This window comes from Vulpes lagopus, chromosome 3 (genome assembly GCF_018345385.1).
Source record: "Vulpes lagopus strain Blue_001 chromosome 3, ASM1834538v1, whole genome shotgun sequence".
NCBI classification, from domain to species: Eukaryota; Metazoa; Chordata; class Mammalia; order Carnivora; family Canidae; genus Vulpes; species Vulpes lagopus.
The window spans coordinates 131483724-131510278 of NC_054826.1; the positions used below are offsets into that span (position 1 = coordinate 131483724).

At 58.6% G+C, this 26555-nt stretch overlaps 2 protein-coding genes across 9 annotated transcripts in view; one reads left to right on the forward strand and one right to left on the reverse strand.

Annotated features, from left to right (window-relative positions):
• PSRC1 (proline and serine rich coiled-coil 1) lies at nucleotides 1-7002 on the forward strand. Of its 3 annotated transcripts, none has more exons than XM_041749516.1 (8): nucleotides 1-205; nucleotides 568-625; nucleotides 717-774; nucleotides 1244-1688; nucleotides 2044-2158; nucleotides 2238-2486; nucleotides 2782-2875; nucleotides 6729-7002. In XM_041749516.1, the coding sequence occupies exons 2-8, from the start codon at nucleotides 607-609 to the stop codon at nucleotides 6739-6741; spliced, it is 993 nt and encodes a 330-aa protein (XP_041605450.1). In that variant the 5' UTR covers nucleotides 1-205; nucleotides 568-606; the 3' UTR covers nucleotides 6742-7002. The 3 variants fall into 3 exon arrangements, with proteins under 3 accessions (XP_041605450.1, XP_041605451.1, XP_041605452.1); XM_041749517.1 differs by lacking the exon at nucleotides 6729-7002 and adding an exon at nucleotides 3074-3732; XM_041749518.1 differs by lacking the exon at nucleotides 6729-7002 and having other exon boundaries at nucleotides 2782-2879.
• The window catches only part of CELSR2 (cadherin EGF LAG seven-pass G-type receptor 2), a 26023-nt gene continuing 5911 nt past the window's right edge, over nucleotides 6444-26555 (reverse strand). For 2 of the 6 annotated variants that reach the window (XM_041749515.1, XM_041749509.1), the window contains 33 exons: nucleotides 23144-23791; nucleotides 20933-21155; nucleotides 20395-20510; nucleotides 20129-20217; nucleotides 19564-19721; nucleotides 18985-19148; nucleotides 18705-18830; nucleotides 18179-18345; nucleotides 17592-17879; nucleotides 17334-17508; nucleotides 16748-16889; nucleotides 16454-16574; nucleotides 15835-16018; nucleotides 15571-15672; nucleotides 14745-14839; nucleotides 14302-14511; nucleotides 13663-13846; nucleotides 13427-13555; nucleotides 13160-13340; nucleotides 12825-12992; nucleotides 12598-12724; nucleotides 12275-12475; nucleotides 11803-11977; nucleotides 11396-11508; nucleotides 11200-11279; nucleotides 10984-11110; nucleotides 10763-10885; nucleotides 9965-10092; nucleotides 9476-9564; nucleotides 9179-9370; nucleotides 8881-9051; nucleotides 8496-8730; nucleotides 6444-8178 (listed from right to left, as the gene is read on the reverse strand). In XM_041749515.1, coding sequence (XP_041605449.1) covers nucleotides 8151-8178; nucleotides 8496-8730; nucleotides 8881-9051; nucleotides 9179-9370; nucleotides 9476-9564; nucleotides 9965-10092; nucleotides 10763-10885; nucleotides 10984-11110; nucleotides 11200-11279; nucleotides 11396-11508; nucleotides 11803-11977; nucleotides 12275-12475; nucleotides 12598-12724; nucleotides 12825-12992; nucleotides 13160-13340; nucleotides 13427-13555; nucleotides 13663-13846; nucleotides 14302-14511; nucleotides 14745-14839; nucleotides 15571-15672; nucleotides 15835-16018; nucleotides 16454-16574; nucleotides 16748-16889; nucleotides 17334-17508; nucleotides 17592-17879; nucleotides 18179-18345; nucleotides 18705-18830; nucleotides 18985-19148; nucleotides 19564-19721; nucleotides 20129-20217; nucleotides 20395-20510; nucleotides 20933-21155; nucleotides 23144-23791 — 5459 coding nt within the window. In that variant the 3' untranslated portion in view covers nucleotides 6444-8150. The remainder of the gene's footprint in view (nucleotides 8179-8495; nucleotides 8731-8880; nucleotides 9052-9178; nucleotides 9371-9475; nucleotides 9565-9964; nucleotides 10093-10762; nucleotides 10886-10983; nucleotides 11111-11199; nucleotides 11280-11395; nucleotides 11509-11802; nucleotides 11978-12274; nucleotides 12476-12597; nucleotides 12725-12824; nucleotides 12993-13159; nucleotides 13341-13426; nucleotides 13556-13662; nucleotides 13847-14301; nucleotides 14512-14744; nucleotides 14840-15570; nucleotides 15673-15834; nucleotides 16019-16453; nucleotides 16575-16747; nucleotides 16890-17333; nucleotides 17509-17591; nucleotides 17880-18178; nucleotides 18346-18704; nucleotides 18831-18984; nucleotides 19149-19563; nucleotides 19722-20128; nucleotides 20218-20394; nucleotides 20511-20932; nucleotides 21156-23143; nucleotides 23792-26555) is intronic. The other 4 variants (XM_041749510.1, XM_041749512.1, XM_041749511.1 and 1 more) reach the window with 4 other exon arrangements.

Consider the following 26555-nt stretch of genomic DNA (forward strand, 5'->3'; position numbering starts at 1 on the left):
ACCGCTCTCCGCACCGCCCCCACCTGCAGACTTCCGGCCGGCGGCTTTTCGCCGCCCCGCCCCCGAGGGCGGGATGCTGGGATCCGCCAATCACTGGGCGCAGGTGGTCGGAGGGGGTGGAGCCCGAGAGATTCGAAAGGAGCCCCACCCCCTCGGGGCTGTTTCCCGGGGCTAAGCGGTGGGAGGCGGGCGCCTTCTGCAAGAGGTGAGGCGGGGCGGAAGGTGAAGACGGAGGGTGGCCTGGAGGTGTGGTGTGGGTGCGGTGCCGTGGGAGTGGAGAGGTGATTTGGGGAGAGGAAGAAGCGGAGAATGGTGGCGGGGAAGGAGATAGGGCGTGCAGGCCGCCCCCGGTGAGGAGAGGCCAGCTCGTAGGGGGGCGGCTGGGCCGCCTGAGGAGGGAGAGTGGCGCGCTCTCCGCACCTTCCCCGGAGGTCGCAGGGGCAGGTGCTACTCCTGGGACCCCTGCTTTACCTCCAGCGGGATCCTCACCCCTGGTTTGCATCCTGCGTGCGGCTGGGAGCCTCGGGCAGGATGGAGACCTGAAGCAAGGGTGCATTTTCTCTCCAGCTCAGGTCTAAGCTGACTCGCGCTCCTGCCGGCGGGAACATGGAAGATTTGGAGGAAGGTAAGGAAAGGAAGGAGGGAAGAATGAGGCGCTGCGACCGAGAGCCGTGGTAGCGACCGGAGGCTGGCATTCATCCCTTCCTCCCCCACAGATGTGAAGTTTATAGCGGACGAGACCTTGGACTTTGGAGGGCTGTCGCCGTGTGACAGGTACCGTCCTCTAACCTCGTTGCTTTCCTCCAACTATACCTCTTTGTCTCCAACCCCTTACAGCTGAATTACCGGCTTCAGGGGTTTGGGTTGGTGATGTAGCCAGGCCGGGTGCCGTGGGGCTGCTGAGTGACTTGTTGACATGGGCCTCTGTGACAGTGCTGGGGGAAGGGAAACGGATAAGCTGGAATGAGGTTTCAGGATGTTAAGAAGCAGGATAAGTGGATTTGTTGCATCTTCATCCTGGCATCGTTTCCAATGTCGCCAAGTGCTCAAGGCATATGAGGCCCCCTAGAACCAGGTGTCTGTCTCATCACCTAGAGGCCAGATCTCACAGCCAGCATGGGCATCAGGGTTTGGGGCTGTCTCCCTGGCTTTGTAGTGGGGTGGGGAGGTTGCCCAGTCTCCTTTGCACAGTCTCCTGCTCTCATCTGCGTGGGCGTGGTGCCTGGTTTGTTCTCTGTCTCAGTCGTGAGGAGGAGGAGGACGTAGCAGTGTTGGTGACTCCAGAGAAACCCCTCCGAAGAGGACTTTCCAATCGAAGTGACCCAAATGCAGTGGCCCCAGCACCCCCAGGGGTGAGGCTCAGCTTAGGCCCCCTTAGTCCAGAGAAGCTGGAGGAGATTCTTCACGAGGCCAACCGGCTGGCAGCCCAGCTGGAGCAGTGTGCCCTGCAGGAGCAGGACAGCACAGGTGAGAGCCTGGGGCCTCGCAAGGTGAAGCCCAGCCCTCGACGGGAGACCTTTGTGCTGAAAGACAGTCCAGTCCGAGACCTGCTGCCCACTGTGAGTTCTTTGACTCGGAGCACCCCCTCCCCAAGCAGCCTGACACCTCGACTCCGGAGCAGCGATAAGAAGGGGTCAGTCAGGGCTCTTCGGGCAACATCTGGAAAGAGGCCTTCGAGTGTGAAGAGGGTGAGTTTGGAGGGTCTGGGTTGGACATAGGCCCTCAGATACAGTGTGTGATTTGGTACAGCCAGAGTGGTTTCCTTGTTGGTAAAATGGAGATAGTAAAATTCTACCTCAGAATTGTTGGAATTAAGCAAAATACCATAAACAAAGCACTTACTGTATCACAGTGACTGCACATATCTCTATAGTGTTTATAATACGCTCGTGATAAATGGTATTGGTGAGGATGATGATGTTGGCAAAAGTCTGCTCTTCCTTACTGGGATCTAGGCAACTCTCCACCTCTTATTTCTCCAACAGCCAGCAGAAGAGATTCTTTTTCCATTCTAGTCCTATTTTTTCTCTCTTTGTATTTCAGGAGTCACCCACTTGCAATCTGTTCCCTGGATCCAAAAGCCCAGCGTCTTCTCCTCTTGCCCGATCCACTCCTCCAATCCGGGGCAAAGCTGGCCCCAGTGGGAGAGCAACAGCAAGTGAGAAGGCTTGGGCAGCAAAGCTGTGGGTGAATGTGAGGAGAAAGGATGCTAAAATTCCTCTACTCCTCTCCACCAGGTCCGCCTGCGCCTGTCAGGCCAGTCTTGGCCCCACAGCCTCCAACCGGCAACTCTCAGCGCCTCTCTCGGCCACAGGGAGCAGCTGCCAAGCCTTCCAGTCGACTGCCTGTTCCCTCGGCCATCCCCAGGCCTGCCAGCCGAATGCCACTCACCAGCCGGAGCGTACCACCTAGCAAAGGTGCCCTGCCTCCAGCCTCTCTGCCAACTCGGAAAGGACTTCCACGACCAAGCGCTGCAGGGCACAGAGGTGAGGAAGAGTGGACATAACAGTCGGAAATCAGGTGGAAGAATGCTTACCGTTGCCCAACTTGAATGCGCCGTCCCAGAGCTGGGCACGGTAACCACTTTCTCTGTCTGTCTTCATTACAACTCAATTTGAAGTTGGGGATACTGAGTTAGAGAGAGGATGTGGGCCCGGGCAGAGTTTGAACCCTGGTTTTCAAATACATTATTATTATTATTTTTTTACCTTGGGTGGGAAGAAACTCACTCTGAGAAGGTCACTTGAACTCTCTAACTCATTTCTTTTGTCAACCCTCAAGTTCCTGTTACCCAGAGACTGAATCTTCCCATCTCTGGTGCCACTCGTAGCAATCTGCAGCCTCCCAAGAAAGTTGCAGTCCCAGGACCTACCAGGTAAGACTAGTTGAAATGCTCTCTCTCCCCTGTCATCTGGGCTCCAGAAATGTTATACGCATCGGCCCTGAGTCTTGTGTGGCAAGATGGGGATGAGGAGGGGAGCCTGGAGGGGTAGGGAGTCCCATTTCTTCCTTCCCTGAGAAACTTGAACTCAGCCGGGACAATTTAAAGCAGCTCTTCCTTCTGACTCTTTAGGTAAAGAGATCAGGACAGCAAGCAAGAATTCAGTAGCAAACCACTACAGTCACTGCCTGGGCTCACCTATACTCAGCCTCCCAAGCCCTTCCGTGGAAGACAGGCCCTGACTCTAGCAGATTCTGGCCCAGAAGCAGGAGGAAGAGATGCCACTAGGGCTGGTGCCCCAGGAATAAAGAGATGGGAGATGGGGTGGATTAGGGTTGAGCTGGAGGGGAATCAAACCCTGTGGGTCCAAAGAGGATTAGGGAAAAGAGGCCACCTCCCAACAGTGAAATAACAAGCAGAAAATGAGAAATGCGGGAGAATAGTCGGTCCTCATCCACCCCCACTCTTGTGTTCAGTCCCAGAGAGTTTGATAATCTTCCCAGGCATTGGTTCACTGGACATTTACATGTGAATGGCCTCTGTAGCTGGCCTCTGTAGCTAACCTTGCTCTCTGAGGAGTAGCCCTGAATCACATCCTCTACTGGACGCAGGCCTGTTTGGAGAGGCAGAGGCAGGCACCTGGCCTCCAGAACTTGTTTCCTGTGAATTCTATGACTCCTAAGAGGCCAGTTGACAATAAGCTTACATTGGTCTGCGTTTTTCTAAAATAAAGTGAATGTATTTTTCTAATCTCTGTATATGTGAAAGTAAATTCTCCAATTTCAAACAAATTTGTTGTAAACTATTATTCTGATTGGGGGAGCCGGGATGAGCTTCCCTGGCTAGGGCCTAAATAGGCTGAAGGAGCTTTGTTGGCATTAGATGGGAATAAGCTGCTTTCTTCCAGGACTCATATGTTACCGAAAGGTCCAGATCAAGCTAAATATGTGAGTGAGGCTATCAAGGCAGGGTCTTGGTCAAATTATTATTTATATCTTAAGCTTGGATGTCCTTTTATGGCAAGAGCACGGAGCCTTCTGAGAATGCTTCAACATCTAGTCGACTGTACTGATGAGATGAGGGGACCCTTTGGTGGGTACCCTGGCATTCAGTTTTGCAGACTGCTTCAGCAGAAGACCCTGGAACACCTTGTCACATTCTGCCTTATATCATTAGAATGGTTGGTCCTGGACCTGAGGGCTGACACTAGGTTTTATAAACGCTGTGCCTAATGTTATGATTTGTATGTGGTATAGAATTTCATTTGTTGGAAAATGATGGTGAGGGGTTGTTGAATGAATGACAGACTCATTTAACAGATTTCACTAAGGGTCTCCCTTATTCTCACAGGCATTGACTTGCAACCAGAACCAATTCCTTGGTTGTTGTTGCTTTTTTTTTTTTTTTAAAGATTTATTTATTTATTTATGATAGAGAGAATGAGAGAGAGGCAGAGACACAGGAGGAGGGAGAAGCAGGCTCCATGCTGGGAGCCCGATGTGGGACTCGATCCCGGGACTCCAGGATCGTGCCCTGGGCCAAAGGCAGGCGCTAAACCGCTAAGCCACCCAGGGATTCCCCCACACTTTTTTTTAAAGGTTTATTTATGCTTGGGATCCCTGGGTGGCTCAGCGATTTAGCACCTGCCTTAGGCCCAGGGCGTGATTCTGGGGTCCCGGGATCGAGTCCCATGTCGGGCTCCCCGTGTGGAGCCTGCTTCTCCCTCTGCCTGTGTCTCTGCCTCTCTCTCTGTGTCTCTCATGAATAAATAAAATCTTTAAAAAAAAAATTTATTTATGCTAGAGAGAGAGAGCACCAGGGGGTGGAAGTAGGGGCAAAGGGACAAGGAAAGAGTCTTAAGTAGACTCTATATTAAGCATGGAGCCTGATGTGGGAGCTCGACATGAGGCTCGATCTCACGACCTGAACCGGAACCGAGTTAGATGCTTCACCGACTGAGCCACCCAGGTGCCCCTGATTTTTTCTGAGTTTTGAGAGAACTTCTCTCTTTGAAGGCCAGGTGATGACTTAAGGAAGCCAGTAGGCAACTGAGTAGAGGAAGTGGTGTGTCAGCTGAGGCCCCCCCCCACCCTGCTGCCTCCCACATATATATGCCCATCAGCATCCTATGTAGGCACTGAAATGTCCTTCCCCAGACAGAGAGGCCTCCACTGCTGTCTTCTCTTTTGTGGCTAATCTTCAGGTTCACTGAACACATTCACCTGTATCACAGTGGCAGCCGCCTAGGTGTGCACCCTCTCCCTGAGCCTCTTGCAACAACTCCTACAGCCTCCGGGATTCTAAGAATTGAGCTGGGGGAGGGGATGTGGAAACACACTGAGTACTTGGCTCTGGAGAAATCCAGCAGAGGCAAGAAAACCTCAGGTGTGTTCTCCAGCTGAGACCTGCGCTGGCGTCTTGGCGAGGAGGGCCGGTCGTGACTCCCTGATGGGGTGCCCGCACGCCTAGGCAAGCCCTGAGGTGTGGCCAGCAGATGGCACATGTGTGGCTTGGGAGGCAAAATGAGTGGCAGACCCACAGGCTGTTGCCACCTGGTGGCCAGAAAGGACAAGGCATGTTTCTTTCCCCTTTTGGGTCAGTCTGGAATTTCACAACCCCCACCTTGCCCGCCTGCACAGCTGCCCCCTTGGGCAGCTACCTGCTTACTTCCTGCCCTTCGGATCTGGCTGTTTTTCTCTTTATGCACTCTAGCCCTTCCCCCTCCCCCCAGTAGCAACAATGAGGGAAGCCAACATTCACTGGCCTCTTACTATGCACTGTGAACTGTTCTAAGCACTTTACGTGTGTTAACTCATTTAATTCTCATAAAAGCTCAATTAGGCGGTTGCTATTATCATACTCCTTTTGCAGGCGGAGAAACTAAGGCCCAGAGAGATTAAGTCACTCTGTCGTCTGGAGGTTTCTGCTCTTAATCACCACCCTCTACTGCCCCATATTAACCCCCTAAATAGTTTGCCGAACAGACCTTTGAAAAACACAACACTTGGGAATAGGAGTAATGTTGCAGAACATGTAGGTGGCTTGAGTGTGAACTGTCACTTCATTTCCAACGGTAGAACACACAAAATGGCCCAAGAGGAGTGGCGTCAGGAGATACCAAGTCACTGAGCCACTCAGCCACTCACCTCTGCTCTCCTGAGTTCTGTCCCCAGGGCTCCTGAGTTCTGTCCCCAGGGCTCAGCCCTAAGGGGCTGCACTGAAAACCTGCCTGCTCTTTGCAGCCTCTCCAGGAACACAAGTCCCTCCAATGCTGGGGAGAAAGAGCCTTTCCTGCCACCTGCCACATCCTCCTTGGACATGCCAGGACATGGGCTCTGTGCTGATGAGGCCATCCAGGGAGCACTTCTGGGGTGTCAGTAGCAGGGCTAGCTCAGTGGCCACTTGACATCCGAGGCCCCTGTCCCCCAGCCCTCCTAGGACCCTGGTTGCTCTTATTTTCCAGAGCACTGCACAGAAGCACATGATGACAGTGCTCAACCCGCACAGAACTAGAGTTTATTCAGTAGTATGGGGAAATGAAAAAACAAACACAAAACCCTACTGTATTTACAGTAACAATCAAACTGTACAATCTGATGGTTAGTATCAAGTTAGCATCCAGCATCTTTGTATTTTTTAAGTCAAGTCATCAGTAGTTAAAAACCAGTTAAATTTTTAACCCTTTGTAGGAATTGCTGAGGGGAGAGTTCGCGGGGAGAATCCATGGCAGAAAAGCCAGGAACCAGCCTTACAAATGAGAAATAGGAACTTTTTTTTCCACCCATAGCCTCTTTTTCTAGCCACCTGCTCCAGAGGAAAGTCAGTGACAAGTCCGTAAAACATGCTGAGCACAAATGGTACCTCAAACAACGGTTGGCAAACTGAGACGGCGGCGGGAGGAGAGGAGGCAGGAGGTGACAGCCTAGGACAAGGGGAGGGCCTCAGGCCCCTCACCAGGGCTGCTGGGCATACACCCAACCTGTCTCGGCCACATTGGACCCCTGGGACCGGACATAAACCCATCCCAACACAAAAAGCAAATAAATAAAAATATATATTAACTCTCTCTTTGCAGGGAGCTGGGAATGGGGTGCCGGATGGGGGCAGAAAGAGGAACAGGACCCGGTCCTTTGAAGAAGAGAGCCCATTCCCAAAAGGGGTTAAAAATCAAACGTGTCTCAGAGGCCACAGCAGGTCAGACAAAGTGGCATTTGCCTGATCTTGGGCGGTGGGGGGGGGGGGTGGACACCAGCACCCAGACTTGAGACCTGTGCTCGAGACTTCTGGGGGGCAACCGAGCCAGCCCTGAATTTACTCTTCCTCCCCGTCCCACCCCCACCGCATGGCAAAGAAGCGCAACTGAACACATGACTGGCCTTCCCCGGGTGGGTCAGGCAGGGAAATGAAGCACTTTTGGGTCAGCAAACTGAGCAAACGCCTGGGCTGCAGCATGTGGCCAGAGTCCAGGGAAGGGAGAGGGACTGGGGTGGCCCGGCCTCCGCCCAGGGGCACGGGTTCCCCTCAAAATGTGTTCATGCAGCATTTGGGGGTTTGGGGGGCGCGGAGTCCTGCCCCCTTGCCAGACAGGGCCTTTTCAGTTCCTGGGCGGGACGGCACAGGCAGGGTGCGGCATGCCCTCGCCCTGGCCGCCCTCGCCATACTGAGGCCCGCCGGGGTGCAGCCCACAGGGCCCGATGCCCTGGGTGCGCGTGGCTTCGTCCTTTCCTTTTGGTGATGGCAAATGAGGGGCAGGCCCCCCACGAGTCCCTCTCCTCCCAGAGGCACAGCAGATGGGAAACCGAGGAGAGGCTGGGAAGTATCCTGGGAGGTCCTATCCTCTTTGGGAAGGGGAAGGGGAGTCAGTTTCCAGCATATAAAAAAAATTAATCCCTGAAGTCATGAAGAGTGGAGATCCTTTTTTAAATTCTTTTTTTCCTCTTTTCTGAAAAACTTTGTCTTGGAGATGTTGGCCCCAGGGTTCCAAAGTGCAGTGAAGGGGATGGTGGGGGAGGGAGTTGGCACTAGAAGGCCTTGGGTGGGGTGCGACCCCTCCCGGCAAGGCCCGGGCTCCTCAGATGGACGTTTCATCGCTGCTGCGGGCAGGCGTTGGGGAGCAGGGGCAGGATAAAGCACAAGACAGGAGTAGGGGCATGAGTGCAGCTGGGGAAGGTAAGGGAGCCTCAGGGGTGTAGGAACCACCGGCCCAGGGTTAATGCAGGAAGTTAAAGAAGAGAAATCTGGAGAGGCAGGAAAGGAAAGTGACAGAAAAGGCAGACAGCGAATTAGTCAGAGCCAAGAAGACAGAAGCTTTCACCAGGAGGAGGAAACAGGAAAGCAACCCCAGCTCCCCACCCTCCCTCACTGTGCCTACTGCAGGCCAAGCTGAGCCGGGGCTCCACGGTTTGGGGGCAGGTCATGGTGGAACTGGGCTACACCAGCCCATTCACCCCCCAACCGCCTGCCAGGGCAGCCCAGGGAGGCCCAGAAGCCGCTCTGAGCCCAGCCAGGGCCTCTGTGGGGCCACACCCTGTCCCACCCAGCCAGACCCACTCACTCGGAGCCTGATGAGTCCTCATCCACCGTGCCCGCCTTGATGCTCATGGCGATGGGCATAACCCCATTCAGCTGCTCCTGGAGACTCTGCCGGGGTGGAGGGCGGGGAGGGGGCCCGCCCCGGCTGCCCTCGCTGGCTGAGGAGCCCCTAGAAGACCCTGTGCCTTGCTCCAGGGGTAGCCGTAAAAGGCTGCTCTTCTCACTGATGGTGGGCAGACACTTCTTCTTGAGGATGCCTGTGGGCCAGGGTGGGAGGGCGGAGGGGGCAGGCGCCATGAGGAGCAGGCGGTAGGATCATGGGGCTGCCCTAGAGAGCCCTACCAGCCACAGGACAAATGTGAGGTTGCTGGCCGGGGGAGCGTGGCAGCCAGTCATGCCCCACTCACCTTTGTGAGGTTGGGCAGAGGGGCCTGGGAGGGGGCCAAGGGACCCCTCCCGAGGCAGGGCATCTCCATTCTCCCACGGGCGCTCCTCGGAGGCCCCATTGCCACTACTCTCCTTTGCTGTGGTCCCAAAGTCTCCCGGCCAGGGGGCCTTCCCCGGCCCTGAGCCCCCATCTGGTGGAGAAAGGAAGTCCATAAGGCCCAGAGAAGGCAGACAACTAGGAAAGTCACCACCCAGGGAATCCCTGGCTCTCTCCCCTCCCACTGCCCCTCAAAGGCCACGGCCCTGGCGCTGGCCCACCCTTGGGGGTACTGTGCAATGGCAGCCTCTCAGCGCCAGGCCCCAGCAGGCTGTCCCAGCCCGGCTCTCCAGGGAAGACAGCCTCCTCCTCCTCCTCCTCCTCCTCCTCGCTGTCTGATGAGTGAGTAGAGGCATAGGAGCCACTCTGGTCATCTTCCAGGGACAGATCGCTGTCAGAGTCTGTGTCAGGATCTGGGAGATGAGGGAGAGATCAGAGCTGACCCACCCACCTCTGCACACCCTCCACAAAAGCCAGGCAGCTGCCCCCCACTGGCTAGCAGGAGCTTCCTTTCTCACCATGCTGCTGGTCTTGACCTTCTAGGAATAGGCTGCCTGGGTCCCCCAGGCCAGGGGGCCCTTGGCCAGGGTTCAGTGTAGACTCTTCCCTGAGAAGACAAGACCATGCTGGAGGGGTCACCCATCCCCTTGCCCGGTGTCCCATTCTCCTCTCTCCCTGATTTCCCAGTTCCCACCTGGTGCCCCTCCTGATTTTTTTTTTTAAAGATTTATTTATTCATGAGAGGGAGAGAGAGAGGAATAGAGACACAGGCAGAGGGAGAAGCAGGCTCCTTGCAGGGAGCCCGACATGGGACTCGATCCCAGGTCCGCAGGATCAGGCCCCGGGCCGAAGGCGGCGCTAAACCGCTGAGCCACCCGGGCTGCCCCCTCCTGCTTCTAATGGAAGCTGCCACCCGGTGAGCTAGTCAACTCCCAGCCTGGCCAGGCTGGCTTCCAACATGCGTGGGCTCTTCTCCCTCTGCTGGTGCTCCCAACACCAGGGCTCACCTCAGCAAGAAGGGGATGTAGCTGGGCTGACTCTTGCCCGAGCGGCTGGCGCTGTGCAGAGAGCCGGCTGAGTCTCCATAGGGCTGGTACAGCCGCCCGTCCGCATAGGGGCTGGGGCAGTTGTAGGACTAGGCAGGGGATAGAGAGCTCAGTAAGCAGGGAAGTGGGACGGGGGAAGGGTGGCGAGTGGAGGGGCCGAGGGAGCTTGCCCTGAGGTCTACCTCCCACACGCCCAGGTCTGGAAGAGAGAAGCCCGTCTTTGCTGCCCCCTCCGTATAGGGCCGAGTAGTGGCTGTTGCTCAGCCATAGCCGTGCCAGCCCTATGCGCCCCAAGTACCCCGGACTCAGCTATATGAGGGCTTCCTGGTAAAAATGGTATAAGGAATTATCTCCCAAGAATGTGCTGGCAGACAGAAAATTTACCAAGATTCGCCAAGTATTCTCAGATGCTGGGTATCCATGGCTGGATCCCATCTTGTCCACTTCCTCACCTTATCCCTCCTAGTTCCATCCACTCCCATTTCTCCTGAGTCAAAATCCTCCTCCCCACCCCACCGGACAGCCCTCTCTTCTGGACAGCCCTCTCTTCCCGCCAGCCCTCTCTTCCCAGCCCTCTCTTCCCGCCAACCCTCTCTTCCCGGGCCTCACATACCATTTCACCACCCCTTCCTCCTTCCAGGAAAGAATGTAAGGAGGAAGAAGAGGTGGGGCAAAGGCACAGACAAGGAGCTCCATGGGGCTCCTGCCTCTTCCTCCCCGCCTCAGACCCCTCCACCTCACCATCCCCAGCTCCCTCACCGAGGTCAGGGTGGACTTGGTGGTGAGTGCAGGATCAGGGCTGGGCTTGCGGCTACAGGCAAACTTAAGTGCTTTCCGGACCTCTTTGCTAAGCACCACGTAGGAGAGGAAGATGAAAGGGCCCTGGTAGACAAGAGGCAGCAGCAGCTAAGTGCATGTGTGGCCCCCCCACAGCCGAGCCGCACCCCCTCCACCCATCTCCATGGGGCTGGGCCAGGTACCTGGACGCAATTGCAGGCAGCAAAGAGGTAGTGGAAAAGTAGGGTGTCGCTGTTGACAGAGAGCAGCGCCAGCAGCCACGTGGCGCTCAGCAGCAGGAGGACAGCAAAGGACGGCCTCAGGCCCGAGCTGGAGATAGACAGGCTGTGAGCCCAGTGGCCTCCTACACCCAGGCCTGCCCCCAGCCCGCTGCCCAGGCACCCACCCCCTGTACTCACACAGGGCCTTTCTTCTCAAAGCCCTGCCGCTGGGCAGCACAGGAGGCACGGGCTGCCAGGATGTACAGGAAGACACTCATCTAGCAGGGGAGGGGGTGGGGGGAATCGTCAGGGGACAGGCAGCTTGTACCCCACCCCACGGGGTCCAGGTCCTGAGGACACATGCAGCCTGCTCACCCCACTTTCTAGCACCTACCGAGACAGCGAAGGCCACGGGGCCAGCAAAGCTCCAGATGAGCGTATCATAGATGGAGAGCCAGCAGAAGTCAGGGTTCCCATAGCCCTCAGGGTCCAGGCCCACAGCCAGACCTGGGGGTATGGTGACAACAGCAGGGGAAGGGGTGGTGGGGCCTTGGGAATTGGTCAGGTATCACATGGGCTCACGGGGCCGGAGTGCCGAGGATGGAGGATTCCACCCACCATGTGTCCACACCGACCTCTTCAGGATGGGTGGGGGGAGCCCCAGCCCCTGGTGGGGAGCCTTGGGGGGGCTGAGAGAACTCAGACTGGGGCATGGGGATGTGGGTGGGGAGAACAGGGCACGAAGGGAGACCCAGAGCCTAGAGATGTAGAACCTCAGGCCGAGGAAGGGGTGGGACGTACCTGTGATGAAGGCGGGCACGCCCCAGCCCAGCATGTAGTAGAAGCGCATGGGGCCAGCATTGACGTCACGCACTTCAGTGAGGGCCCGATAGAGGTGCAGGGCCTCCAGTAGGCCCCAGGAGAAGGTGCAGAGGTACAGGAAGTGCAGCAGGATGGCAATGACTGTGCAAGCAAACTGGGGGGCCCGGCCATGCCAGGTCAGTGACCAGGGTGCACCCAGAGCACGGATCTATCTTGTTAGGCAGTGGAGAAGGTCGGGGTGTCAGGTGGTGCTTCGGGAGGTGTGGGCCAGAGGAAGGTACTTCTAGGGTGCCAGGGAAGTGAGGGGGAGCTGGAGAAGGGGAAACCATGGGCTGGGTGCCGGGCTGGGTTCTAACAGAACCGGAGCAGGGACCAGGGGCAGGGAGCTGGGGAGGACTCCCGAGAGGACGGGAGGTTGTGGACAGTGTCTGGGTGAGGGGAGACAACTTACAGGGAGGTCAGCCTGGTTGATTCCTAGGAGGAAGACCAGCTGAGCCAGGCCCAGAGCAGCAGTCAGGTTCCGTCGGATGCCATGCTGGTTGGAGCGTAGGGCACGCAGGATGGTGAGGAAGAGGAAGGAGAGCAGCAGAGCGGCCAAGGTGACCCCTAGGGCCACGTATGTCAGTGTCTTCAGCGGCAGAATCTCTCCATTCTGCAGAGCAGGTGGCAGGAGGCCCGGAGAATTAGGAGGGGCGGGGCCTTAGCATCCAGCCCCGCACTCTGGGCTCCCACCCCTAGCTCCACAGCTGCCCCCTGCCCCATGGTGGGTCCAACCTCCCGCCGGGACACATCCATGAGCACGGCAAAGCTCGTCATGTGGTTGCACTGGCAGCTGACATGGCTCTCGTTGCGGAAGACGACCTCGCAGCCTCGGGCTGACCAGCCACCCGTGCCACTGACCCTGCGTGAGGAAGGCGGGGTCAGGAGATAAGGAGGGTAAGGCACCTGGAGAGGTCTGGCTCTCCGCCCAAAGCCTTGGAGGTAGGGCAGTGCAGGCTCACAGGATGGAGTGGTTCCAGAAGACACAGATGGGCTTGGTGCGCTCCTCCGTCTCCAGCAGCCGGAACTGCACGGTGACCGGTTTGTCTAAGGCTCGGGGCAGAAGCTCTTCGTCGTCATGGACACTGATACTCACCACGGGCGTGTTGATGACTGGGCGTTTGGGGACTCTGATGAGGAACAGGCAGGTATACAGTCACTATGGCAGTCTCGTGGCTGAAGGTACACATCTCTGCATCACTCGGGGGTGCCTCCAACCCCTGGCCTCTCTCTAGGCTTCAGCACTCAGCCACCCAACCCACACGCCCACCCACCCCGCATCTCCCTAGCTGCTCACCTCAGGCTGCGCTTGTCCGGGTCATAGTTGTGGGGCAGCAGCCCGGCCAGAGTGCGGTAGATGATGACGCTGGCCACGGCCTCACCTTGGCTCAGCTCTGGGTGCCGCCGCTGACGCCGCGCCAGCTCCTCTGGCTCCTGGGGCTCTCCAGGGCCCGCGGGCCTGACCACGGTGGGTGTTTCTGGGATCGGGACACTGTCCACTCAGCTGGGCCCTGCACAGATGCCCCAGCCTGACCCCTGACCCACCCTTTAGCTTCCCACTGACCTCTGAAGACAGAATCAGGCAGGATGACCGTTGTCTCAAGGTCTGGGGGCCGCTCCCCCCGCAGCGCCTCATAGCGGGGCAGCTTGGCCCCAGCAAAGTTCCCTTTGTCCAAGCGAACTACAGAGATGACTAGGGAGAGGGTCACAGGTCAGACCCTGGGTCAAGCAGGTAGGCCCGCAGCATGGCCACCTTTGCCAGGGATTCTCTCTACAAACCCTTCCCTGACCCAGTCTCACCAATGTTGGGTGTGACAATGGTGAAGGGGTTCAGGTAGGTGTGCCTCATGTTCTGAGCCAGGGCGCTGGCATAGGCCTCGTAGTGCTGGAGCAGCCAGGCGGTGCCACCCTCCGTCTGCTGGATCAGCTCCCAGTGCCGCTTGTTGGCCGCATCCAGGAGGGCACTGCCCACCCGCAGCAGATTCTAGCGGGGGCACAGTCACGGTGTTGTAGCCCCACACCTTCTCATCCCCACCACCAGGCCTCACCTCTGCCGAGACCAGCCCCGGCTACCCACCCTAACCACAAACCTTCCCTCCTTATTCCCCAACTAAGAGCTTCCGGGTCCTGGGCCTGGACCCCCACATATGTACTAGATGCTGATTCTCCCCACCCTGGCACAGCGGGCAGGGCCTCTGCTCCAAGGAACCGGGTCACACCAGGCCCCCCTACAAACATTCAGTTCTATTAGCACCTTACTAGGAAAAGGGCTGGAAAGAGATGATCTAAGTTCCCTGGCTCAAGGGAGCTCCTGGAGGCCTCATGCCAGCTAGGAAGTCCCTTCCTAAAGGTAGGGAAGGCCCCCATGTGGCCCTGGGAACAGGCTCACTCACCATGACCCCCATTTAAGGTGACAGCCCTGCCCCATCCAAGCCCCACCTCGGTGAAGTGCACGTCCTGTGTGGCGGACAGTCCAAAGCCCCGCTGGGCACTCTCGTGGGCCAGCAGCCGTGTGGCCAGCTGGTAGGCCACCTTGACATCACTGCCGAAGTAGCCGGCCGTGTGCTGGGTGGCGTTGCGCAGAAGCAGGGCCAGTCGCTGGGAGCGCCCAGAGTCCAGACCCGACTCGTTCCGCTGCAGCCGCTCAGCCTAGGATGGAGCCAGACAGGACAGGGAGCAAGGGAGATCAGCACAGGAGGGCGGCAGTGAGGTCCCCAGAGGGCAGACCTGGAACTCAGGAATAAAGGGGCCTCAGGAAAGGGGAGAAATGACCACTCCATGTGGAGGCCCCAGGAGGCAGGGCCTGGAATTCCAGAAGCCCCTTTCTCAAAGCTGGCAGCAGGGAGGGGAGAGAGGAGCTAGAGATGAGGAGGTTCACTTACAAAGCCCTTCAGCTCTGAGAAGGTGACTGATGTGCAGTTGAAAAGGTTTGGGGGGAGCCACCCCCTGTGCTCATCACAGTGGCGCACGGCAGTCCCTGGGGGAAGGAAGCCCAGAGGACAGGCCTCAGGAGAGACACAGGAGGCTTCAGGGACCTCTCTGAGTTCCTGGGGGCCGGCACCTCATAGGCCAGAGATAGAAGACAAGCACACAGGGGCCCTGCCTTCCTGTAGTCCAGGTGAGAAGAGGAAGACAGGTGCAGAGAACACTAGAGCCAAAGCCTCTGCATGATGAGCCTGAACAAGGACTATAGGAGTATGGGGCATATGTTCTCCTCAAGCCCCCAGACATGGTTACCCCTCTGCAGCCGCCCCTTGGTGCTCTCTGCCCCTCTCTGCTCATGAACTCTGTTCATCATCAATCCAAGGACCAGCACCAGCCCCCATCCCAGTGCTGTGTCCCCTGGAAGAGCACCCAACACCCCCAACTCCCCTAACTGCCTTTCCAGTGGCATCACTCCCCTTCCAGGTGGTGAGTGGAGGATGGGAACCCTGTGTGATTCATCTTCGAATCTCTAGGACCCAGCCCTATGGCAGGCACACTGTGGGTCTTTCAGCATTTTTTGCTAAAATTCAAGATATAGGTGCCCTTCATTCTGGCAACCTTGGGAGCAGAGAAACAGTGCGCCAAGGAAGAATGGGACATAGGGTCTCTAGGACCTGGACACCAGAGAGAGGTCCCAGGATTTGCAGTCAGGGGCTTCCCACCCTCGTCCCAGCGATGAGAGGCTGAGTCCACAATATCGCATTCAAGGCTTCCAGCACCTACCAAAGGAACCTTTGGGGCAGGGGGCAGCAGCAGGCAGCCCGAAGCGGGTACGGGGCCACCAGATCCCAGCCTCGATGGCCCGTGGGCAGCTGTCGTAATTCACTGCAGGGAAGCACACTGGGTCACCCAGGAGCAACTATCCCCCAGGAGCTGTGCTCAGGCTCCTAGCCCTCCCTCAGCAGCCTCAGGCCTGCAACCAGCCCCCCGTGCCTGGCCTCCCTGGCACACAGCGGGACAGCCACCGACCCACCACGGGAACCCCACCTTCACAGCCATTGGTGGTGACCTCAGCAAAAGGATTGTCACAACGGTCACACTGGCGCCCAATGACGCCTGGCTTGCATGGACACTGGCCGTCCTCAGGGTCACAGACGCGGGACAAAGAGCCCGTGGGGTAGCAGTCACAGAGGAGGCAGGTGGGGCTGCCAGGGGGCCGGTAGTGGTTCTCCTGAGAGGGAGGACAGAGGACGTGAGTCATTGGCTCAGGCTCTCTCTCTGGGATGCTCATGGGTTCTTTTGGTGGTGGCCCCTTTAGGGAGAGGCTCGCTGACTTCAGGTCTCCCCAGGAGTGGTATTCAAAATATTTAACTGGTAACGATTTGAGGTCACCAAATCGGTGCTCTGAGGGACATCCCAGAGACAGGCAGCGATCGATGAGCAGGCTACAAAAAAACGGTATAGCTGGCCTAGAGCTCACCGGTAACGTATCGGTACTGGGTGCCCTCAAACCACAGACACACAAGAGCCCGTAGCCACCTGTTTCCCACCACCCACCATCAGAACAAAGGCACATAGCTCGGAGCTCTCTGCAGGAAGGCTCTCTCCATGGCCTCCCTGCAAGGGCCCAGGCACCCACTGCGAAGGCCCAGGTCAGAGCTATCACCTTGCAGTGGCACTCGCCGCTTGTCTTGTTGCAGTCTGGGTCGAAGCCTTTGCTGACGTCACAGTTGCACGGGCCGCACGTGGGGTGTCCCCACCAGCCTCGGGGGCATGGCTGGTCAATCCTGTGGAGAGGGCCCAGGAAGACATGAGTTCCTTCTGCCACCCCCGTCTGCTATAGCCACATGTGGCCCTTCTGGCTGGCTGTAGCTCAGCCTGGTTCTCGGTGCTCTGAGGGACACCCCAGAGACAGGCAGTGGCTACTGGGGCCTGCTGCAGCATGCCCTGGTCCACTTACCTGGTCTCACAATATGGCCCAAGGTAATTTTGGGGACACTCGCAGGTGTAGCCGTGGGGGGCACTGGGCTTTCGGATACACACGGATTGATGTTCACATGGGTTCAGGTCACACACATTAGTACAGTTGTCACCATAGTAACCTGAGACCGTAAAGACAAGAGAGGCTCAATACCACCCTGCCCTGGCACTCTAATTTTTTTTTAATTTTATTTATTTATTCATGAGATACAGAGAGAGAGAGAGAGAGAGAGAGAGAGAGGCACAGACACAGGCAGAGGGAGAAGCAGGCTCCATTCCATGCAGGGAGCCTGATGTGGGACTTGATCCTGGGTCTCCAGGACCACACCCGGACTGAAAGCGGCGCTAAGCCACTGAGCCACCCAGGCTGTGCCTCCTGGCACTCTCTTTAAACTTGCCTTCAATCCACCTCCTTCCACTCGGAGAATCATACCAGCTGGCTATGGCTTTGCAGTGCAGGAGATGAGGCCCAGAGGTCGCATGACTGGCCTCAGGTCACACAGCAGAGCCGAAATGAGTCCCTGGGCCCCCGCCAACCTGCCCATTTCCCTGGATCCCTGGCACACCTGGATCACAGCTGCAAGAATAGCTGTCCCAGTCATCACTGCAGTAGCTGTTGGCAGGACACGGATTCGAGTCACACGGGTCTGGCAGGCTACAGCCGGGCTCCACATTGACGCTTTCCCCGCGGCTAGGATCCAGACTGCTGACCCCCTCCAACGTCTCGCTTACCCTCACACCCTGGCAGGGACAGAAGCGATGTTGGCCCTCTGTGGCGCTGGCCTCCAGATGGTGAGGAGGGGAAGGCAGAGGAGGATGCTCACCTGCAAACAGCCCCGGAAGCCGCGGGCCACACCACTGGCTGGCCCAGGCACTCCCCCAACCGTGATGTTGCTCAGATGCAGCCCATGCAGCCGAGGGCCTAGGTTGCCCTCTGCCCACTGCTGCCCATAGTCGAAGGACAGGATGGCGTGGCCGGGGCCCCCACTGGCTCCCAGCGCCAGCTGTGCATGGTGCCAGTCGCCATCATTGGCTCGGCCTGGCTCCAGCTGCAGAGACGAGGCCTGGAGCCCTGTGCCCTCCACACTCAGTACCACATGGCCTTCCCTCAGCTTTACCAGAAGAAAAGAAAATATGATCAGCCAACTGCCTTAATTGGCTCCTGTAGCCCACCATCCTCCTTCCCAGACCACCACACCATCCTACTGGCCAGCCGAGGCTGGAGAGGGAAAGCTATTATTTCTCTCAGGGCCGAGAGGTGGCAGCAGTGATCCAACAAACAGCTCTAGCTGCTTCCTCGGGCAAAGGATAGACCCTGCCCGGCCATCTCTGGCCAGCATCCTGGCCAGCCTCCAGGAAGCACTTCAGCCAGGGTCAGGGCCCGCCCGCCCCCCACCCCTCCTGGCATCACCTGCAGGGTGATGGTGCTGCGCCCTCTGGTGACAGCCTGCAGCAGGACACCATTGGCCTGGCGCGTGCGGAACATGAGGCTGAGGTGCCAGGGCTGGGAGATGGGCATCGAGAGGCCGTGCCAGGCCACCAGGCTGCTGCCCAGGAAGCGCTGTGGGTTGGCCATTTCTGGGGAGGCAGATAAAGGTAGACTGTGACGGGCGGAGCAGCCAAGTGCCCCCGGGGGTATGATGCTCAGAGGCGGTGGTTCCGGGGAGGCAGGGCAGGCCTCCTAGTGCCCACTCCCCTTGCAGGCCCCGCCCTCCAGAGCGTTTACCTGTCCTGGGCCCGCCCCACACTGTGCCCAGGCCTGCCACTGACTGGGCCCTTTGTCTCCAGTGCTCCCCTCTCAGGGCTCTGCCTAGACATGCTTTTCCACCCACAGCCCAGCGTGGTTGGGCCCTGCCCAGTGCCTGCCCCGACCCTGCCAGTGTTCCCAGCATTGTCGACAGCTCCCAGGCCTTGGCTTCTCTGGCTGCCTCCCCTACCCTGGGCACAGCTCTTGCCCCCGAAGCCCAGAGGACACTCGCAGCTGAACGCATCCCACTGGTTCACGCAGGTACCCCCGTTGTTGCAAGTATTGCTGTCACACACGTTCTTCTTGGCAGGGCAGCCTAGAAAGGAGAGCAGGGGGCTCGGTCGGGGCTCCAAACAGTAAACCTGTTGTAGTGGAGGGGCCTCTGAACCCCCCAGCACGTCCCCACACCAGGCACAGCCCTCCCTTCTGCCCTGGGCTTCTGGCCTCGCCCCTGGCCCAGGCTCCCGTACCAGGCACGGTGCCATTGTTGGCGACGAAGTCAGCCATGTCCACATGCCGGCTGTCCACCCGCAGATTCCTCATGCAGCCCACAAAGTGCCGCGTCCGGACAGGGAAGCTCTCGGGCAGGTCAGGTACCCCGCCCAGCAGCAGGGGCCCCGTCAGATCCAGAGACCTGGCGAAGCAAAAGTGGTGGCCACATGAGCAAAAGTGGTGGCAGATGGGGGAGCTCCTGGCTCTTCCTTCTCCCCTTTCCCTGCCACCAGGCCAGAGTGGAGAAGGGCCGAGGCAGGAGCCCATGGGACCCTGAAGAACAGCACAAGGAAAGGGAGGCACCCCGACCTGGAGCCGCTCTCATCTGGTCCCCACCCTTCCCGGGACCACTCCACAAGACCCTGCTCAAGGCCCTAAATCTTGCTGCTTCCACCCCCAACCCTGACCCTTGCAGAAGGCTGAGGGAAGCACAATGAGGGAAGGCCCCCATCCAGACTGGTTTCCATTTCAGGGTCCCCTAAGGCCTACCCTCTCAACCCTCCCCCACTGCCACACCCCATACTACACCCCATGCCTCAGCCCTCTTCCCAGCTCACTTTTTGCTGCCACCCTGGGTGCCCTGGGCAGCGCAGGAGTAGTTGCCCAGGAGAGCTCCGAAACGCAGGGCCACCCCCGTGTCACAGCCATCCACAGTCACCACAGCTACCTTCTGCTCAGATGGGCCCTGCGGGAGCCCCGTCTGACCTAACAGTGGCTGTGGACAGGGAAGGGCAGAGAAGGGAAACGGTGAACAAGGAGCCCAGCAGGTCCATGGGCCAGGCACGAAAATGCCAGCACATGCTGACACTCCTTCGTACCACACATATACACATGCGTGTACACATACTCACTTGCACATACAGAGTGCTCACATGACACACATGCTCAGCTGCCTTCCTCAGCATCCACCAGACTTTGTGCTTGTTTATCAGGATGGGGAGCATCTAACGCTCTGGGGTGGTGGAAGCGGAACACCCCAGCAAAGTGGTAAGTCCCCACCCCCGTCCCTCCCTTTCTGCCAGAAGTGCCATGAGCAGCACCCCCTGGACAAAGCGCCCCCTACGTCTGAACACTGAGAAAAGGACAGAACCTTCCAACTCCATGACTCCCTCCTACACCCACCTTATTATAGTACTTCAGCTGTACTGTGTGCCACTGGCCGTCACTGACCCCTCCGGGCACGAATGGGGACACGGTGGTGGTCGACTCCCCTGGAGAAAGCACCCAGGTGAGCTGGGACACTGGATGAGGGCTGGGGAGGGCATGCTCGTGGTTGGGACTGGACCCAGATTTGGCTCGGGGAGGGGGAAGTGTGTGTCTTGGGGTCAGGGGCCAAGACACATAGGGCCTTCCTGAGATGGGCAAGGACACGGGGCAACTGGGGTCACCTGCAGAGAAGGTGAGCTGGACCTGCTCCTGGATCACCTCGAGGGCCACAAAGTCATGCTTCTCATTGAAGCGCCCGTTGTACAACAGCAGCCCATCACGCTCCTTGGTGGCAAACCTGAGCAGGGGTTGGGGATGGGGGTAGGGAATGGGCCACCTACCTAACCCCAACCCCCAGCCACCTAACTAGCCCCTGATCCTACCCAGGACCCTCCAGAGGGCTTACACCTTGGCTAAGGTGATGGACTGTGGAGCTAAAGTGTGGAAGATGAGCCCAAACCAGAACTAAAACCAGAGCCCCTGGCCCCTCGGGCTCCCCACCCTCAAGGGTAGGCAGGAGGAGTGATAAGGGAAGCCTGGTGGGTGAGGAAGGTCTGCTAGCCAAGTGCACAGGTAACTCTCAGTGCAGACCTGGCTCTGCCAACAACCTGCTCCAAGCACTTTTGCTGCCCTTTCTCTCACCTTGTCTGTAGAACGGGAGACACCCCAGGGGCCCACCACACTCCCCATACACCCCACCCCCAGTGCCCAGCCACTCACGAGAGGGCCAGAGTGAAGTGGAAGCGCTGGCGCAGGCCACGAAAGGTGATGAAGGAGTGGGCAGGGAAGCTGCGTGTGGTCACCTGGCAGTAGGGCTTCTCGAAGTCTCCAGAGGGGCAGTCGCACTTGAAGCCACCCACCAACAGGTTGACGCAGGTACCACCATTCTTGCAGACACCTGGGGTGCAACGGCCTGAGCGGGCACTCACCTCGCAGTGCTCACCTGGGCAAGGAGAAAGGCAGAGTGAGCACCAAGTGCCCGAGGAGGTGGAGGGGAACTGGGATGCCTCCCCACCCAGCCATACCTCCTGGAACACTCCCAAATTCTCCCACACTGCCTTTCATGTCCTCACCTTCTCTGAGATCTAGGCAACCGGGGTGCTGTGCCCACTGTGCCATCCTCACCACCATCCCATTATACTGCTGCCCTGCAAGTCCCTGAAGCTCCCAGGCCCTTCTGTACTCCTGTTTGGGGCTCAAGCCACAAGCCTGCCAGGGCCCCTGGTCTAAGGCCCAGGTTCTAGTCATCCTTTGGTGTCAAGGCTACTAAGAAAGCATGGGGGTGTTGTGTTCCCACAGGGGTGAATGTGCATGGAGGAAGGCACTGTAGGACAACACGAGGGCTGGTGCCAAATCCCCTCCCTCCCCACTCCCTCCTAACTGGTGCTTTTGTCCCTGTTAGGAGCCAAGATCAGTTTCCCTCTCCAGGGATGAGACCAGGCTCCCACTTGGATTGTCAGAATTATGGGTGGACACGGGTGTGTGTGTGGGGGGGAAGCTGGGGACTCCTGGGAATGGGGCAGAGAACTCCTACTCTCAGCCCTGGGGTCCAGACGGAGGCCCTCTGTGCACTTGGGAGATGCTGACAGAGTGGAGATGTGAGACTTGGGAGCAGACCAGGCTTTCAGTGGAGGAGCTGAAAATTCCAACAACATCAGATGGGAAAATCCACTCCTCTCTCTCCCTCCCCATTCCCAGATTCTAGTGATAGGTTCTCAGCTCCTGTGCCTAGTGACTGGCTCTTGTTTCCATGGAAACTGTTGTTCGCCTACCCTAAGCCCCCCTCCCCATCCTCTTGGACAAAGACTCCCTTCCCATCCCCCAAGCCCTCCTCTCCCTCCCACCCCCACCCACAGCAGCAGCTGAGAGAAGTCAAGTCTGGCAAGTTCTGGGCAGGCAGATGCAGCAGGGACGGCGGTGGGGGTCGGCTGCCACTGCTGGCAGGGCCAGTGGGCATGGCTGTGGAGGAGAGAGGAAGGCCTAACCTATCTGGCAAGGCAGGGCCCATGGAGGAGAGGGGAAGGGGGCGTCCCGTGGAGAAACAGGATCCTGCAGAGCACAAAGCGGAGGCAGTGAGCCTCCCAGAGAGGCTGGGGAGGGGATGCTGTGTCAAGACTCAGGTCACAGGCCAATGGGGAGGCCTGACCTCCCTGCTCCACCTGGGCAGGGGTGGAGCTCTGGTGCTGGGGTCACACAAGTACAATGACCTTCTGAAACAACCCTACCCCGCACCCGAACCCTCCAGTGTCTTCTATGCCTTTCCTTCAATGCCTGGGAAGAACAGCACTGCCTGTAGCCGGGAAAGGTAATTCCCTCAGTGTTGGGGGGCGGGGGAGGCCAGGTCCCAGGCCTAGCTTTGGAGCTAGTCAAGCTGTGAGGGGACACTCGGAACAAGTCACCTGATCCCAGTGGTCTCTTACATCACAGCCAACAGCTGGGGCTCTCCTGTGGAGGCTCACCCATGGGGCTCTCCCATGGGGGCTCACCCAGGGGGCTCTCCTGTGGGGCTCTCCCAGGGGGCTCTCCTGTGGGGCTCTCCCAGGGGGCTCACCCGTGGAGGCTCACCCGGGGGGCTCTCCCAGGGGGCTCACCTGTAGAGGCTCACCTGGGAGGCTCACCTGTGGAGGCTCACCTGGGGGGCTCACCCAGGGGGCTCACCTGTGGAGCTCACCCGTGGGGCTCTCCCGGGGGGCTCTCCCGTGGGACTCTCCCGGGGGGCTCTCCCAGGGGGCTCACCTGTGGAGGCTCACCCGTGGGGCTCACCCGTGGGGCTCACCTGTGGGGCTCACCCGTGGGGCTCTCCCGGGGGGCTCATCCGGGGGCTCTCCCGTGGGGCTCTCCCGTGGGGCTCATCCGGGGGCTCTCCCGTGGGGCTCTCCCGTGGGGCTCTCCCATGGGGGCTCTCCCATGGGGCTCTCCCGGGGGGCTCACCCGTGTAGCCGTCGTGGCAGAGGCAGGTGTAGCCGCCCTCGCGGCTCCGGCAGCGCCCGTGGGGGCCGCAGGGCCGCGAGTAGCACAGGTCCACCTCGGTCTCACAGTAGTCGCCCGTGAAGCCGGGCGGGCAGCGGCAGCGCAGGCCGCCGACCGGGTGGATGGGCCGGAAGAGCACGGAGGACGAGGCGATGAAGGGCGCCGAGGAGTCGAAGCGCAGCACGGACACGCAGCGCATGTAGTTCTCGCAGGGCTCCCGCAGGCAGATGTTGTCGTCGAAGGGCAGCACGCGCTGCGCCGAGATGGCGGCGAGCAGGCTGCGGTTGAGGTACAGGCGCTCCTGCAGGTCCTCGGAGGGCAGGAAGGGCGGCCCGCCCCCCGGCCCCGGCGGCCGGCCCACCGACAGGCTCACGTTGAGGATGTGGCCGCCCGGGGCGTCCGTGTCCCGCTGCACGTTGAAGACCACCACGTGGTCCGGCGGTGTGGCCAGCGTGGCGGCCACCGCCTGGATGAAGAGACCCAGCAGGGGGGACAGGAAGCGCTCAGGCGACATGTCCTCCAGGCGCAGGGTGATGCTGTGCGTGAGCATCTCGTCCGTGATGATGGTGACACGCAGGGCGCACTGGGCGGTCACGCTGTGCACGCCGTCTGCGGGGAAGCGACACAGGTTGGGATGCGAGCAGCGGGGCTGGAGGGTCAGGGCCACAGACCTAGCCCGGCCGAGCACCCGACAGGGGAGGAGGGACTAAGATCCGGCCCAGCACCCCTGCTCCGCCCAGATGCCACGATGGACTCCCTTCATGAACTGGCAAAAAGTGCCCAAGAGGGGATCCCTGGGTGGCGCAGCAGTTTGGCGCCTGCCTTTGGCCCAGGGCGCGATCCTGGAGACCCTGGATCGAATCCCACGTCGGGCTCCCTGCATGGAGCCTGCTTCTCCCTCTGCCTGTGTCTCTGGCTCTCTCTCTCTCTGTGATGACTATCATAAATTTAAAAAAAAAAAAGTGCCCAAGAAACTACATGGACGTCACTTGTAGGCAAGTCACACCTTGAGGGACTAGCCCCCATAGACACTTAGGGCGATTTGATTTTCAGAAGCTCTCTTGGCATGCTTTCCCCAACACTCCCCCCCGCCCCCCAGCGCCCGCGATCACAATGTCTGAAGAATGGCACATGTTTGAATGTTCGTGCACCTTTCCCTGCCCAAGCTGAGGGTCTTGCTCTCTTAAACCGGAATCTCAGCTTCCCTGCACTAGAACCTGATTTTTCCTATTTCTTACCTTTCTACAGGGCCCAGAGCACCATGAGAAAGCCACAAAAATGATCATCCTGCCCCCTCAGCCTCTATATCTCAAGGCTCCCATACCCCTGACCCTGGCTGTGCTCCCTCCTCCCCCACCAAGGCAGAGTGGGGGTGGTGAACTGGGTCAGTGGGCCACCCAGTTCCCCTCCCACTGAGCCCCATAGCTGCTTGGGCGCAGGCCTGCTATCCCCATAGCAACGCCCCACACAAAGCATTCATCCCGCCCAACTCCAGGCTGCTGAAGATAGCCTGGTGGGGGCCTCACCCCAGGAAATCCAGCTGAGCCACCCTACCAGAGGCTGCACCACCCATTGCCCTGATGCTGTGAGAGATCTTGGGGGCAGAGGTGGAAGGGCCTGGGCAGCTGGCCAATCCAAAACCCCAGAAGAGCCCCACGAGTCTGATCTCTCCTCTAGCCTTGGGCCTCTAGCTATCCATCGCCCACTTGGCTTACCACATTATACCCGAGTGCCTGCCACACCTGCAGGCCACACACTCACTTATTAACAGCTAGGTGCTAACATACTCTAGTGTCTCACTCCACCCACACTCTAAGCCCAGAAATACCATACACACCTGAATGCACATACACATGGCAATGGGTTTTATTTAGCTCAGAAATGAAGGCTAGAGGCCAGTGGAGAGGGGTAAATGGCTCAGCAGGGCTCTAAAGGTTATTTGTATTTTTACTCACTACAATGTTCTACACAAAGTAGGTGTTCAGTAAATATTAAGATGTCTCCATGGTGAAGAAATGTCTTTATTTTTTTAAAGATTTTATTTATTTATTTATTTATTTATTTGAGACAGAGAGCAAGCATGAGGGGGGGAGGGCAGAAGGAGAAGCGGGCTCCCTGCTAAGCAGGGGGCTCAGCAGGGGACTCGGGGGCTGGATCCCCGGACCCGGTGATCATGACCTGAGCCGAAGGCAGACACTTGACCTATTGAGCCACCCAGGTGCCCCAAGAAATGGTCTTTAAAACACAGCAGGAGGGGCCCTGAGTTGATATGGAAAAGGACTCCCTAGCAGGAACGGGTCAGGAGTTGTGTTTCTGGGGTGGGGTGGGAGTAGGAGGAGGAACCTGGGAATAGAATCTGTCTCCAAAATAGCCAGGCCTATTTGAGGTGGCTCACTACACCAGGCGGCTCAGTTGAGCCTGAAGGCTGAAGGCAGAGACCCATCTCAGCCCTGTCCTTGGTCCACCTCCCCTCCAGCCTCATCACATGAGACCGCTGAAGCCCTCCTGCTCTCACCAGCATGCTTGCTTGTCATTACCCACTCCCTCTCCTCCTACTCTTGTCTATAGCCATTGAACATGCTGTGCCTTCCCACCTGGCCTACCCAGACACCAGCTCGCTGCCCTCCTACTTCTCTCACCTGCCCTAAGCTCACATACTCCAGGAAGCCTGCCCAGATTTATGACCTCAGGCTCCACTTTCCTCCCTCTTTCAGGCAGAGCTGGCACAGGACTCTTGTGTACTTGGTGCCTCTGCCCAATGATTCCTCGATGGGACAGTCCCTCTAGGCAGAAAGTGGCCCGAGAGTCCACACAGTGCCTCTAACTTATTAGGGAGGGAAGGGGGCAAAGCCTGTGAGCAAGTGAAACCTCACCACCACTCAGCCCTGTGAACAAGCACTCCTCCCTGTGCCCCCCACCCCAGCAGCCCCAGGCCCCGCCCCTGCCCCTCACCCAATGTGTCTATGTTGCTTCCCATCTGGTCTACCATCTGTGGCCACCTGCCCCTTCCTCTGTTGTCCCCCTCCCCAGCAATCAACCTACTGCACAAGCCTTCCTCTTTGTTCCTCTCCCCTGCCTTGACCTGGCTCACCCCTCCAGTGCTAGGGCAGGGTGGGAACAGGGGTCCCAGGTCCTGGACTGTGGCAGGATCAGACTCTAAGCCTCTCTTCCCCAGCAGGTGCGCTGGTGGGAGCTGTAGCCCCAGAGAGGGTCCCCTGCTCTGGGAGCTGACCAGACCACACACAGGAGCTCCTGTGTGTCCCAGCAGAGGAGGAAAGAGGCAGGGAGAATTGGGGCTTCAGGACAGCCCCCCAGCCCAAGCTGGGGCAGCTTCAGCCACGGGGAAAATGAGAGGGGGAAGTCAGAGAGGCAG

Coding starts and splice junctions, on each gene's coding strand:
- PSRC1 (XM_041749516.1), top strand. Junction 775..1,243: donor GGGCTGTCGCCGTGTGACAG/GTACCGTCCTCT, acceptor TCTCTGTCTCAG/TCGTGAGGAGGAGGAGGACG. Junction 1,689..2,043: donor GGCCTTCGAGTGTGAAGAGG/GTGAGTTTGGAG, acceptor TTTGTATTTCAG/GAGTCACCCACTTGCAATCT.